Genomic DNA, 12,284 nt, shown 5'->3' on the forward strand with positions numbered 1-12,284 from the left:
GTTACAACTATTTTTGTTGACAATTAATTGTTCAAATTAAATTAAAAGATACTTATCGTCAAACACTTTTACTACATCAATAAATGTTCTCTCATAATGTAGCTGCTGTTACTTATAAGTCATATATTTAAACATGCACACAAATATTGCATCCAGTATGTGTGCCTTCTCATGATATTTAATTCAAAGGGATATTGTCTTTTTAGTTGTATTTAATATTCCTTAATGCATTAGTTTACCCCAAAATAAAATTGCTGTTCATTTATTCCCCAAGTACATCCAAGATGTGATCGGGATTGTCTTTTCAAGAAGATATTTGGTTGAAATAATAAAACTCAAATCAATAAATAAGTAAATAACTGCCTCTCCCGGCACTCGCGTCTGGCTACATGGCGCCTCGGGTTTGAGCGCGGCTCCAAGCCGCGCCCGCCCCCCCAGTGCCATGTTTACCGGAAGTGCATGAGGAACTTAGTAAGACCTGGAAGTTCGGTCACCCTCTCTTCCCTCGAGGTTGAGACAGCTGGAGGATACGTCGTTCTCCCCCAGGTGGAGTATGCCGCCGTGGTGCACTCGTGCCCGTAGGCGGCGGCCACCTGGGGGGGCTCGACCTAGACTCCCGTCCAAAGCATGTGGTGTCTCGGCATCTCTGGTGTCGAGAGCTTACATTGCGGCGGACCAAGCTGCCTCCTCTCTCCACGCTATGGCTCCTGCCAGGCCAGAGCGTTGAGAGAGCTCCACGAGGGTAAGACCGACCCAGCGCTTATGCAGGAACTCCGCGCCGCCACCGACCTCGCTCTATGGGCGACCAAGGTGACCACGCGGGCCCTGGGTCGGACGATGTCCACACTTGTGGTCCATGAGAAACTCCTCTGGCTGATCCTTGCGCAGATGAGTAACGCTGAGAAGGTCCGCTTTCTCGACGCACCCGTCTCGCAGGGGGGGGCTGGTTGGTGTTACTGTCGAGCCGCAGCGGCCCCGCTCACCCCCACACCGTCGGGGTGCGCAAGACCTGCACGCGGCCTGCCCCGGAGGGTTCTCGACAGTAAAGAAGCTGTCCTCCGTGCCGCGACTCGGCCGCCTCGGCTGTCGAGTCCCGCGCACTGTCTGCTTCCCAGCAGCCCTGGTCCTCTTCGACGCCCTCCAGCTCTGGCCCCCCACTCAGGCGACCCCCCCTGGAGGAGACAGCGAAGAGGAGACCATCGCCCCATCAGCAGCTGCGGCAATGCGGCCCTCATGGGAAGACCTCAGGTGGATCGAGGCTACCATTGGGCCCGACCCCAGCCACATCGCTGGGAAGTCGAATAGGGACAGATCCTGCCCCGTCTCTCCATTTGCTGGCCCCCTCCGGGGGGCTAGCGCCCACTTACTCTCAAAAGAGAGTTTCCTCTCTCTCTGCGTTATCACAGCCGCTCCCACCCTCTGCACGACGGTGAACGGCAAACTCGATGTTGCGTCATGGCGAAGCGCAATGTCGAGTATAAACACCAGCCCTCAGCACTCTCAGTCAGACAGTGCGTTGAGCTGCGCAGTCGCCAGGCAGGAAAAACAGCAGAGCCGATCTCCTCCCCGGGGGACCTCCCCGGCAAGGAATCCGTACTGCTAGCCATCGAACCACCCCCCCGGGGGACGATGAAAAAGATTGTACCTTTAGTCCCCATCTCATTTCTGGGAGCCTGTCCGGCTTCCCAGGCTGTCAGGCTGGCTAGGGAAGACGATCTGTCTCGGCTACGCGATCCAGTCACCTCACGCCCGCCAAGTTTCAGGGCATCCGATATACCTCAGTCAGAGGCTAGGATGTTCCCGTACTTCGGGCCGAGGTCGCCACCCTTCTGGTGAAGGGAGTGATCGAGCCCGTCTCACCAGCCGAGATGTTCAACGGGTTTTACAGCATGTACTTCATTGTCCCCAAGAAAGGCGGGGGGTTGCGCCCTATCTTGGGTCTGTGTGTTCTGAACAGGCACCTACACAATAGCTGCCTTTCAGGTTGATCACGCAGAAGCGCATCCTGACGTCCGTCAGGTGTCAGGACTGGTTCATGGCAATCGACCTGAAGGACGTGTACTTCATGTCTCCTTCCTCCCTCCCTCGACATCGGCCGTTCCTACGGTTCGCGTTCGAGGGATGGGCATATCAGTACAGGGTCCTCCCCTTCGGTCTGTCCCTGTCTCCACGAGTCTTTACGAAGGTCGTGGAAGCCGCCCTCCTTCCCCTTAGGGTACTAAACTATCTCGACGACTGGCTCAGCTGGCGCACTCTCGAGATCTGTTGTGTACACACAGGGACCTGGTGCTCTGGCACCTAGATCGGTGGGGCTACAGGTCAACTGAGAAGAGCAAGCTCTCCCCGGTGCAGAGCATCCTCTTTCTCGGTATGGAACTCGACTCTGTCCTCATGAGCGGCCCCGCTCACCCCCCGTGGGGGGCGCGAGACCCGCGACGAGGAAGCCCGCGCCCATGCGGCCTCCCAGAGGCAGTGCGACAACAGAGCGCGCCCGATCAGTGTTGAACTGCCTGAGGCTCTCAGACAGTCAGCGGTCCCCCTGAAACATTTCAGAGACTCCTGGGATACATGGCATCCTCGGCGGGGGTAGTCCCACTCGGGTCGATGCACATACGACAGCTCCAACACTGGCTACAGAGTCAAGTTCCTTGGAGAGCGTGGCACACCGGCAGCAGGCGTATGGTCACACGCTTTTCTGCCGACACACCCTAACCCCCTGGTCTCCATGACCTTCTTGCGGACAGGGGTCCTCTTTGGGATGCCTCCCTGCAAGGTTGGGGTGCCGTGTGCAACGGGCAAGCAGTGTAGGGGCGGTGGACGGGCCCCCGCCTGCGTTGGCATTTCATCTGCCTAGAGTTGTTGGTTGTGCTACTTGCATTGAGGAGGCTACTACCTCTCGTGCAGGGCAAGCACGGGCTGGTCCGGTCGGACAGCACAGCTGCTGTGGCATATATCATTCGCTCACGGCAGCTAACATGACTCGCCCGGTGCCTCCTCCTCTGGAGTCAGCAGGTGATCAGTTCCCTGCGAGCCACACACATCCCAGGCATCCTGAACCAGACAGCCGATGCGCTCTCTCGTCAGTCGACGCCTTGCGGAGAGTGGCGACTCCATCCCCATGCAGCCGGCTCATTTGGGGCAGTTCGGCCAGGCACAGGTGGTCCTGTTGCCTCCCCGGACTCCCCCCATTGTCCGCTTTGGTACTCCCTGTCCGAGGCAACCCTTGGCACGGATGCCCTTGCACACAGCTGGCCGCGGGACAAGCGGAAGTACGCTTCCCCCCAGTGAGCCTAATTGCACAGGTCCTGTGCAAGGCCAGGGAAGAGGAGCATCAAGTGGTACTAGTTACGCCCCTTTGGCCTAACCAGGACTTGGTTCTCGGAGCTAAGGCTCTGACAACAACTCCCCCTGGCCGCTCCCCCTGGTGAACTGCTTCCCCAGGGGAAGGGGCACGTTACAGCATCCCAGGCAAAAACTGGTTCCATGTCTGGACGGGACGAGGAGATCTGAGTGACCCACCCCCGGTCTGGTTGGGACGTCACTCAGGCTAGGGCTTCGGCCACTGGGCGGCTATACGCCCATAGGTGGTGCCTCTTCTCGTCCTGGTGCTCTTCTCGACGAGAAGACCCACAGAGTTGCTTGGTCGGGTACGAGCTGTCCCTTCCTCAAAAGAGACTGGGGAGTAACCTCTCCCCCTCCACACTCCTCCCCCTGCAGGCGCTCCCCACTGGGGAGGAAGACCCAACCCCATCCGTGTTGTGTCCAGTACGCGCACTGCGCCTCTACTTGGACCGCACACAGAGCAGAAGCTCTGAGCAGCTCTTTGTCTGTTTCGGAGGTCAGCAGAAGGGAGGGCTGTCTCCAAACAGAGGCTGGCGCACTGGATCGTGGATGCCCTCGTTAGGGCATACCGATCTCAATTCGCCCCTGCCCGTTGGGAGTAAGGTCACTCCTCATGGGCACTGGCTCAGGGCACCTCTCTAGCAGACATCTGCAGAGCTGGGGGTCGGGCTATACCCAACAATTCCGTGAGGTTCTAATACCTACGCGCGGAACCGGTGTCAACCCGCATCCTGGCAAGGTGTAGGACCGGCAGCCGGTAGGGCGTAAGCCTGCGAAAGCCCTTCCCCCTTCCTTAGGGGGATCAGCGGCTATTACGCCTCCCCTCTTTCCCCCACTGGGTAAAGAAAAGGCATTTTATCCATCACTAGCACCTTCCTCGGGGCAGGCTGGGCAGAGCAGCCCTGCCCCTTTAGGCCGGGGAACAGTTGAGTTATCGCCCACATAGCTCTAACCGGACCTAGTGCTCCAGACGTGGTAACCCCCCCCCTCCGTGGGCTGTTCCGTCTGATGTATCCTCATGAATGGTTCCCACCTTGGCAACCCATGACCTCCCCAGGTGGACTCCCACCTTGCGGTTAACTCCTGCAGTCCGCACTTTCTTCCCATGAGTTCTCCCCTGATGGTGAGACCATGTGTTGTCTCCACTAATTCCTCCCTACGGTAGGTAGTGGCCTCTGCAGCGTTTTTCCCCCGGGGGGAATAATGCTTACCCAGTGGCCCATACGGTGCCGGGCGGCTTCTCGCCATTTAGAGAACTAGGCCTCCGTCCGTGACGGCCGGTGACAGGGGTTTCCCAACTTTGTGTAAAGCTCTGGGTCCCCCTACCTCTCCACTGGAGGGTCATAATTTCGCGTTAGCGTGTTCGTCTGACTCGCCCAGGCCAGTCAACGTCGCTCCGCAGAGATTGTGACGCGGCTCAGTGCTGTGGCGTTTTCCATAGGAACCCCACTCTGTCGGTTCGACACAACGTCGAGAGACCGACAGAAAGGGAACGTCTTGGTTACGGATGTAACCTCGGTTCCCTGATGGAGGGAACGAGCCGTTGTGTCCCTCATGCCACAACACTGGCCGCCCACCCCAGCGGTCGGGGGAGGATGCTTTAGGCTCCTCAGACCAAAGGTGAATGAATGAGCACGCCGGCTTCCCTCTTATACCCGGACATCCGGGGAGGAGCCCGGCATGCAAATTTCATTCGCCAATTTTCATTGGCCTTTTCTAAATACTCAGAAGATGATAGGTTCTCAAGACAAACCCCATTCTGTCGGTTCGACACAACGTCTCGTTCCCTCCATCAGGGAACCGAGGTTACATCCGTAACCAAGACGTTTTTCATAAATATAGCCGTTTAAATCACACATAATGAATGCAGTAATAAAAACAACAGTTTTTCCCTTATCTGAGACAACCGTTCATGTTGTGTACCCTTCCTGCAGTTACCTTCAAGGGCACAAGATGCGCTTTGGAACGCGACCTATCGCGTGCGCAAACCGACTGCCTCTGGCTGTGGATTGCCGATGATCATGTTGTAAATAACATTACGTTTCTTGAACAGACCAATCAAAACGCTTTGAGACGTCAATATATCTTTAAGAGCCGCAGGAATAACTTTTGTATTGAATGTAGCAGCGTTTTGGACTTTCAAAAATGTGGCGTCTCAGGACGTGCTTTCTTAAAGCACACCGTTCTTCAAGTCTCTCCTCTTATTTGAAATGTTAGGGCGGGCCAGGTAAAGATGACTGGCGGGCCGCCGGTTGATTAGCTCTGCTGTAGGATGTCTACCTTTAAGTTGAAGGTGATGGGGAACGGCAGAAGGTTGCGGAGGAGGACGGTGGGCCACAGGTGCAGAACGAAGGGCTTGTCAAACCCCTCCTCGGTGCTGTGTGACATCACAGCGTCTGGAAGAGGAATCATGTTGACCTTCATCATCCGAGTCCTGTCTCCGTGATGATAGCAGGTTTTCTGCAAACACTCTCTTGGATTCTGAATCACCTCGTTGTAAGTGAAGCCCTCCGAGCGGTTGTAGTCTTCCTCACCTTCCAGTGCAGGCTGCAAGCTCAGCTCAGCTCTGACAGACAAAAAAGAAAAAAGCGCTAATTATATAATTATATTCATATTTATAATGTAAGAGTGGTGCGTCGGCTAAAACGTTTTTGTGAACCGAGTAAGCATACAGTAGAATATATTGTTTGGGTCTTTTTTCAATGCTTGGCACTATTGAAGTACTGTAGTTCACATGACTTGTGTCCATAACATAGATTTGTGTGAGAAACAGACCACAGCCGATATTCACACATCCAGTCACGTTTCACATGAGACAAGTAAATAATACGTTACTTTGACTGACTTGGGCTATAATTTTGTTCTCACTGAGAAAAAGCATCCCCTTGCATGGCGAGAGATGCATACGCAGAGCTAACGTGCTATAACTGACCTGTAGGAACCCAGTGGCACACAGAACTCCTCCTTAGGCAGAGAAGTGCCCAGACACACAGATCCCTCATAAACCCGGAATGGCACGGAGAAATGATTGATGATCTACAAAATCAATGCAAAAGATTGACATCACAATCTATCAATGTGTCAACAACAAAACACATATTATATATTATATGACACCTAATGACACCTAATGTAAAGGAAACCATTTGTGTCCTTACCACTGATCTATATAAATGACTGGATTGCTCCCAGAATGCTAAACCAACGGAAGGAGGTGAAGCCGCTGGAAGCGAACGCGCCGCCATCTTGGTTTGCCCAACTGACAGAGCACGCCATTGACTTACAGTCAAAATGACGATCTAAAATAACCCATTTTTCAGCTTATTATGCGCACTATACGTTTTTTGTTCACATGTGTGTTTAAATTAATTGTTACTTGTGATGTTTTTTTTCCAATTTTTATGTTAATTTTGGGCAAAATAGCGACGTATAGAAATCAATGTATAGAAGGTGAATGTGTATTGCACACTGTTGTAATGGCACATGTGTAAATGTTTAGAAATAAAGCTTCATGGCTTAAAGAACATATAGAGCTTGTTTTTAACTGTATTTAGATTTCAGAATTAGCACATTTGTCATGTGTTGAGGTGTCTCTGGTATGTACGCAACTGTAATGAAAATGAACGTAACTCACTCTATTTTTAATAAGACGGGAAGATTCCCGACTTTAAATAATTAACCATTTACAGGCTTAAGACATTTGTGTTGTAAGCATGTACGGTGAGACTTAAGATATAAAAACGGGGACTGGTAAGTTACTGTTTTATCATTAATATGTGATAACTCCCTATTAATTTAATAGATTGTTTGGGCATACCAACATGGCGGCGCAGTAGCTTCAGCGTAATGACGTCATTTATATAGGTCAGTGGTCCTTACATATAGAGTTTATTATTTTGTGTATACTGAATAAGATTAGCCTAAACATGTTGCTAGCAAAGATTATTTTGCTGACTGGCCATACATACTCAAGTGTCCAAAATGTGTCAAACCATGTAATCTGAACAAACAATTTTACATCACACAACGGTTCGAAATCATGGTAATTTCTTTTTTATAATATTTTATGTACAGCTTTTTCTTTATGAACAACAAATAAACACAACAAGAGACACAAAAGATTATCGTTTTAGTGTTTGCAGGCTTTATTAAAGCTGATGTTGTTGTCGAAGTTCCTTGTTGTATTTAAGGTTCTTTTTTTACAGAAAGATGTCTGTTGATTGTCACCATGATTTAGGTTTGTAAATTTGTAAATTGTAATTTTTTAAATTAAAATGTGTGTTTTTTAAACACTCACCTGGAAAGGAGAGCGGATCTTGACATATTTGCTGCCCTCCACGGTGTATATCTGACAGACAAAGAAGCGTGTGACACCTGAGTCAAAGTGCATGACGCTGTACATCCCTCGCCCTGTTTTGATCAGCGGGATGACACTCGCTGCAGTGTGGCCAACAGGAGCTGGAAAAAAACATTTTTTGGAAACCTTGTACGATTTAACTCTTTAAAACTATCAATTACATTTCAAAATGCTGAAATAGAATGGGGCTTGCCTGGTCAAATTTTGCTGGCATAATGGTTTGTTATTGTGGCTGGTAGGGTAATCTGGGTAGTTTTTATTACCCATATGCTTTTTCTAATCACAATATGAGGTAAAAATAGTGATTATTAAATGTTGTATTTTAGAATCTTAAACACTGTTGGGCAATTGCAGCGTTATAAATGTGACATTCTGTGTTATGGATGTGACATAAAAACACTCAGAGAATGTATTTGTTTCCAATGTACTGAACCATTTGTTTATATTTTACTAAACCATTGTTGAGTCTAAACATCAGAAAAATATCAGTCTACGCACAAGCTTTCTATTTATAATAAGGGTAATAGACCTGCGTTATGCATGTGACAAAAAAGGACACTGTTTTTGGAAGACAACAACCTTTGTAGGATTTATGTGAATTAAAAATGCACAAATCTAAAGCAATAATACCCAACAAATGGAGAAGGGATGCCTTTTTATAGAACATGAAATATTTACTTTATATTCATTTTCATGTGTCCATTAATGAGGAATATATATGTACCATTATGGATGTGACAGCCCTGAAAATGGCACTTAACTGACTATGAAAAATCATGCATATAAAAATAAAACTATTTTTTATTTTTGAATGTATAAATATGATATTTGAGAGAATGTGTGTAACAAAACATTTCTGGGACACCACTGACTACCAAAAAACTACAAAGTACTATGGTAGTCAATGGTGCACCAGAACTGTTTGGTTTCCCATGTTCTTCCAAATATCTTCTTTTGTGTTCAACACAACAAAGAATTTTATACAGTTTTGGAACAACTTGAAGGTGAATAAATGATGACAGAATGTTAATTTTTGGGTAAACTGTCCCTTTAATTTCATATAAACAAATGTTAAAAAACGATATTGTTCATATTACCTAATGCATAAACTAATGTTAACAAATACGTTGTAAACTAAATAAATTAATGAATTAGTTGATACATGTGTCTGTGTTGCATGAGAGATCTTACTGGGTTGTATGTAGTTTTTGGTGCTGAGGCTGGTCATGGCAGAGAACTGGTCGCTGGACTCAACTGTGTAGTCCATATTTAGATTCTCTCCATCTTGGAGCTCCACGACACGCTGTTTAGACTCTTTACCGATAGGTGTAAACACCTCGCTGTGCTGCACGGACACTGCCAAACCCAAACGATTCTTCACCACAAACGGAGCTTGGTCGGTCTGAATGCATTCAGCGGTCTGCTTGGCAGCTTCTGCAAATGCCTGCGAGTGAACATACACACTGTCATTCCCGCGAGAGAAGGACGGCACTTGTCAACAACCTCAACATGCTACGATTTCTTACCGTCCCCAGATTACTGAGCATGTGTAGGCCACACTTGGAGAGCGTGATGTTGAGCTGGTCTTTGCTTGCAAAGCTGATTACGGTTTTATAATCAGGCACGCTGCCGTCCACCTCATCGGACACCCCAGAGGTCATAACTGGTTTCTTCTTCATCTGTATATTAAATGAGGAGTTAATAACAATACAAACATTGGGAAGCATTTATCTGAAGTGTTAAATGAAATTAAGCTTAACCTTAAGCGACAGAGTCCAAGGTCTAAAGCCGTCTTTGGCTTCATCATCCAGCGGCTCCAAAAGTGGCTCCCATAAACCCATCATCTCATTATAATAATTCACCTACAGGAAACAAAAAACATATCTAAGAAATGAAAGTTTGAGACCTACAGCTTCCACAACCAAACAAGGCTTTTGGTTATTTGAAAATAAAGAAATAAATTGATAAAAAAGTCTTTTGATATGTCCCGCTGAAACTTATCATAATCACAGGACCGTCCGGCAATTCAATTTGGGATTTCAAAGAGTAAAAAGTGTAAAAAGGTTTCATATAATGATCTGACCTCCAGGTCCAGGTGACAGTGGAGGTTAATGAGTGTAGTCCAGTTCTTCACGTCTCCGTGAAACGAGGATTTGGCCAGAAGCATGGGCATGGTGCGATGACCCACCCCAGCCTCCAGCGTTACACAGATGGACTGGATGTTCATTTTGAGAGATTCTCCCTGTGGAATGAGAGGAGCAACAGACTGGGTGTCTTCCTCTCCTTCCTCCTCCAGGAACCAGAGCTTCAGGTCTCGCAGGTTGCGACGTTCCCACAGATCGTGTGGCACGGGGCTCTCCAGCTCCTCCGGGGTCTCGGCTGCAGGGCTCAGCGCTGACTGAATGGTGATGACGGTGTTTATGATGATGGGAGACACCTTTAGGAGGTGGAAAAGAGAGGTTATGGATTTTAATCGTTGACAGATGATAATCAGACGGGACAGAAAATGCACTAAAAAATATATTTAAAAAGAAATACATAAACAAAATGAATAATTTGCTAAATGTATTTGTTTTTTATTGTGCATTCCATTTATTATAATAATAATATTAAGTAATAATGACAAAAAAATACAGCTAACTAATACAATAAAAACATTATAACAATAAGAAAACATGATTTTAAAATAAACTAATTTTAACTTTAAAAAAATAAAAACAAAATGTAAAATATTTTTTCGTACAAATATCTAAACATTCTTAAATCAAAAAACATTTACTTGAGAAACAAAATGACATAAGACTTGAAAAAATTAAATATTATAAGTGTACATTTTTGTTTAAAATAAGATAAAATAACTGACAACGGAGTAAGAAAAATCTTGCTTTCCTTTCAAATTAAGTTTGTTTGACTTAAGTTAACTGGGTCATTCTGTGTCAAATCAACCAAATTTTGAATATTTCCCCGGCTCTAATTTTTGATTTTTTTTTCTAGTTTTACAGAGGCAAGGCCAACATCTGGAGTGATGTTGAAAAAAATGAAATGCCACAGGTGAATAGTTATTAAGTAATAAATTAATTTGTAGGAGGAGATAAAAATTACAATTTTCACTCTAAATTTGGAGCCATATTAGAGGGGGTAAAAAATGACATGAGAAATATGCCAGCATCATTATATTATTTTTACACAAAGATCAGTATATCTGTTAGGAAAACTGTTAATTTTAAGAATCCTTGATGCATTTTATGCCAATGGTGACAGCTGTTCCTTTTATAAAATATGCATGCCTCTAACTCCAGAACCATTAGAGATACCTTAATGTCCTTTTAGATTCTTGTTCTTGACCAACTTGTTTTTTGGGAACTACATTTTTAAAGCCCTATAAGGTGCAGTCCTAGAGATATGAGGATCTAAATGTGGCTTTATGAGAAAACTGTTAAAATGCACACATTTTCAGTCATCAAAAACCAAATGTGGTTCATTTTTTAAAAATCTGGTATTTCATTTCTTTTAAAGAGGAATGTCTGAAGAACAAATAGTGTTGAATCTAGAAATGTATCTTTTATCTTTCTTTTAAAACAACTGCATTGAACATACCAATTTTAACAACATCTTAGTGCAAAACTACTGAAATTGCTAAGGGACTACTGAAGTGGAGGCATATTAACTTGGTCTCAATAGTTAATTTAAAAGATATTATAGTTCCAAAGGAAAATACTGTCTCAGATAAATGAGCAAGAAAGGATTTTTTAGCCATTTTGGAATGAACAAGAGTATAAATATGCAGTATAATAGCACATGTATGTGTAAGTTACAGTGTTGGGTGTAACTAGTCACTAAATAATTAGTTACTTTTGAAAAAGTAAAGTAAGGGATTACTCTAATTTTTTTCTGTAATTTAATTAGCTACTTCTGATGTAATTAAACTAAATACTGTGTAATATATGTGTGTGTGGAATTGACATCAAAATTCAAAGTCTAACTTTAAAATCCGTGCTTTAATGTATTATTCTCACATTTGTAATACTTTGGTCAGTTAATAAGAGGACTTTATGTAGTTTTATATTATTTATTTGAATGAATTAAAAGAGCTGTTTCATGTCTATCCTTGAATCACTTAACTAATCAAGGTTGTAATTACTTACTAGAATTTAATTACTTTTTCAGAGTAACTGAAAAAAAATAGTTTTAGGGCTTTAAAAATGTAGTTCCCAAAAGACAAGTTGGTCAAGAACAAGAATCTAAAAGGACATTAAGGTATCTATAACGGTTCTGGAGTTAGAGGCATGCATATTTTATAAAAAGAACACAAAAATGCCCTTTCTTCATTTTTGAACTGTCACCATTGGCATAAAATGCATCAATTATTCTTAAAATTAACAGTTTTCCTAACAGATATACTGATCTTTGTGTAAAAATAATATAATGATGCTGGCATATTTCTCATGTCATTTTTTACCCCCTCTAATATGGCTCCAAATTTAGAGTGAAAAATTGCCATTTTTACCTCCTCCTACAAATTAATTGATTACTTAATAACTATTCATCGGTGGCATTTCATATTTTGGCTTTCATCTCTACTGAT

General features: G+C 45.2%; 1 protein-coding gene across 4 annotated transcripts in view; it reads right to left on the bottom strand.

Moving 5' to 3' along the window:
* Window positions 1-12,284, bottom strand: part of vps13a (vacuolar protein sorting 13 homolog A) — a 57,137-nt gene that overhangs the window by 18,178 nt on the left and 26,675 nt on the right. For all 4 annotated transcript variants that reach the window (XM_057357575.1, XM_057357574.1, XM_057357573.1 and 1 more), the window contains exons 40-46: window positions 9,783-10,136; window positions 9,460-9,561; window positions 9,226-9,378; window positions 8,891-9,143; window positions 7,640-7,800; window positions 6,275-6,378; window positions 5,623-5,908 (exon numbers count right to left, since the gene is read on the bottom strand). In XM_057357575.1, the coding sequence (XP_057213558.1) occupies window positions 5,623-5,908; window positions 6,275-6,378; window positions 7,640-7,800; window positions 8,891-9,143; window positions 9,226-9,378; window positions 9,460-9,561; window positions 9,783-10,136 (1,413 nt within the window). The remainder of the gene's footprint in view (window positions 1-5,622; window positions 5,909-6,274; window positions 6,379-7,639; window positions 7,801-8,890; window positions 9,144-9,225; window positions 9,379-9,459; window positions 9,562-9,782; window positions 10,137-12,284) is intronic.

Source organism: Triplophysa rosa, linkage group LG17 (assembly GCF_024868665.1).
Source record: "Triplophysa rosa linkage group LG17, Trosa_1v2, whole genome shotgun sequence".
Lineage (NCBI taxonomy): Eukaryota > Metazoa > Chordata > Actinopteri > Cypriniformes > Nemacheilidae > Triplophysa > Triplophysa rosa.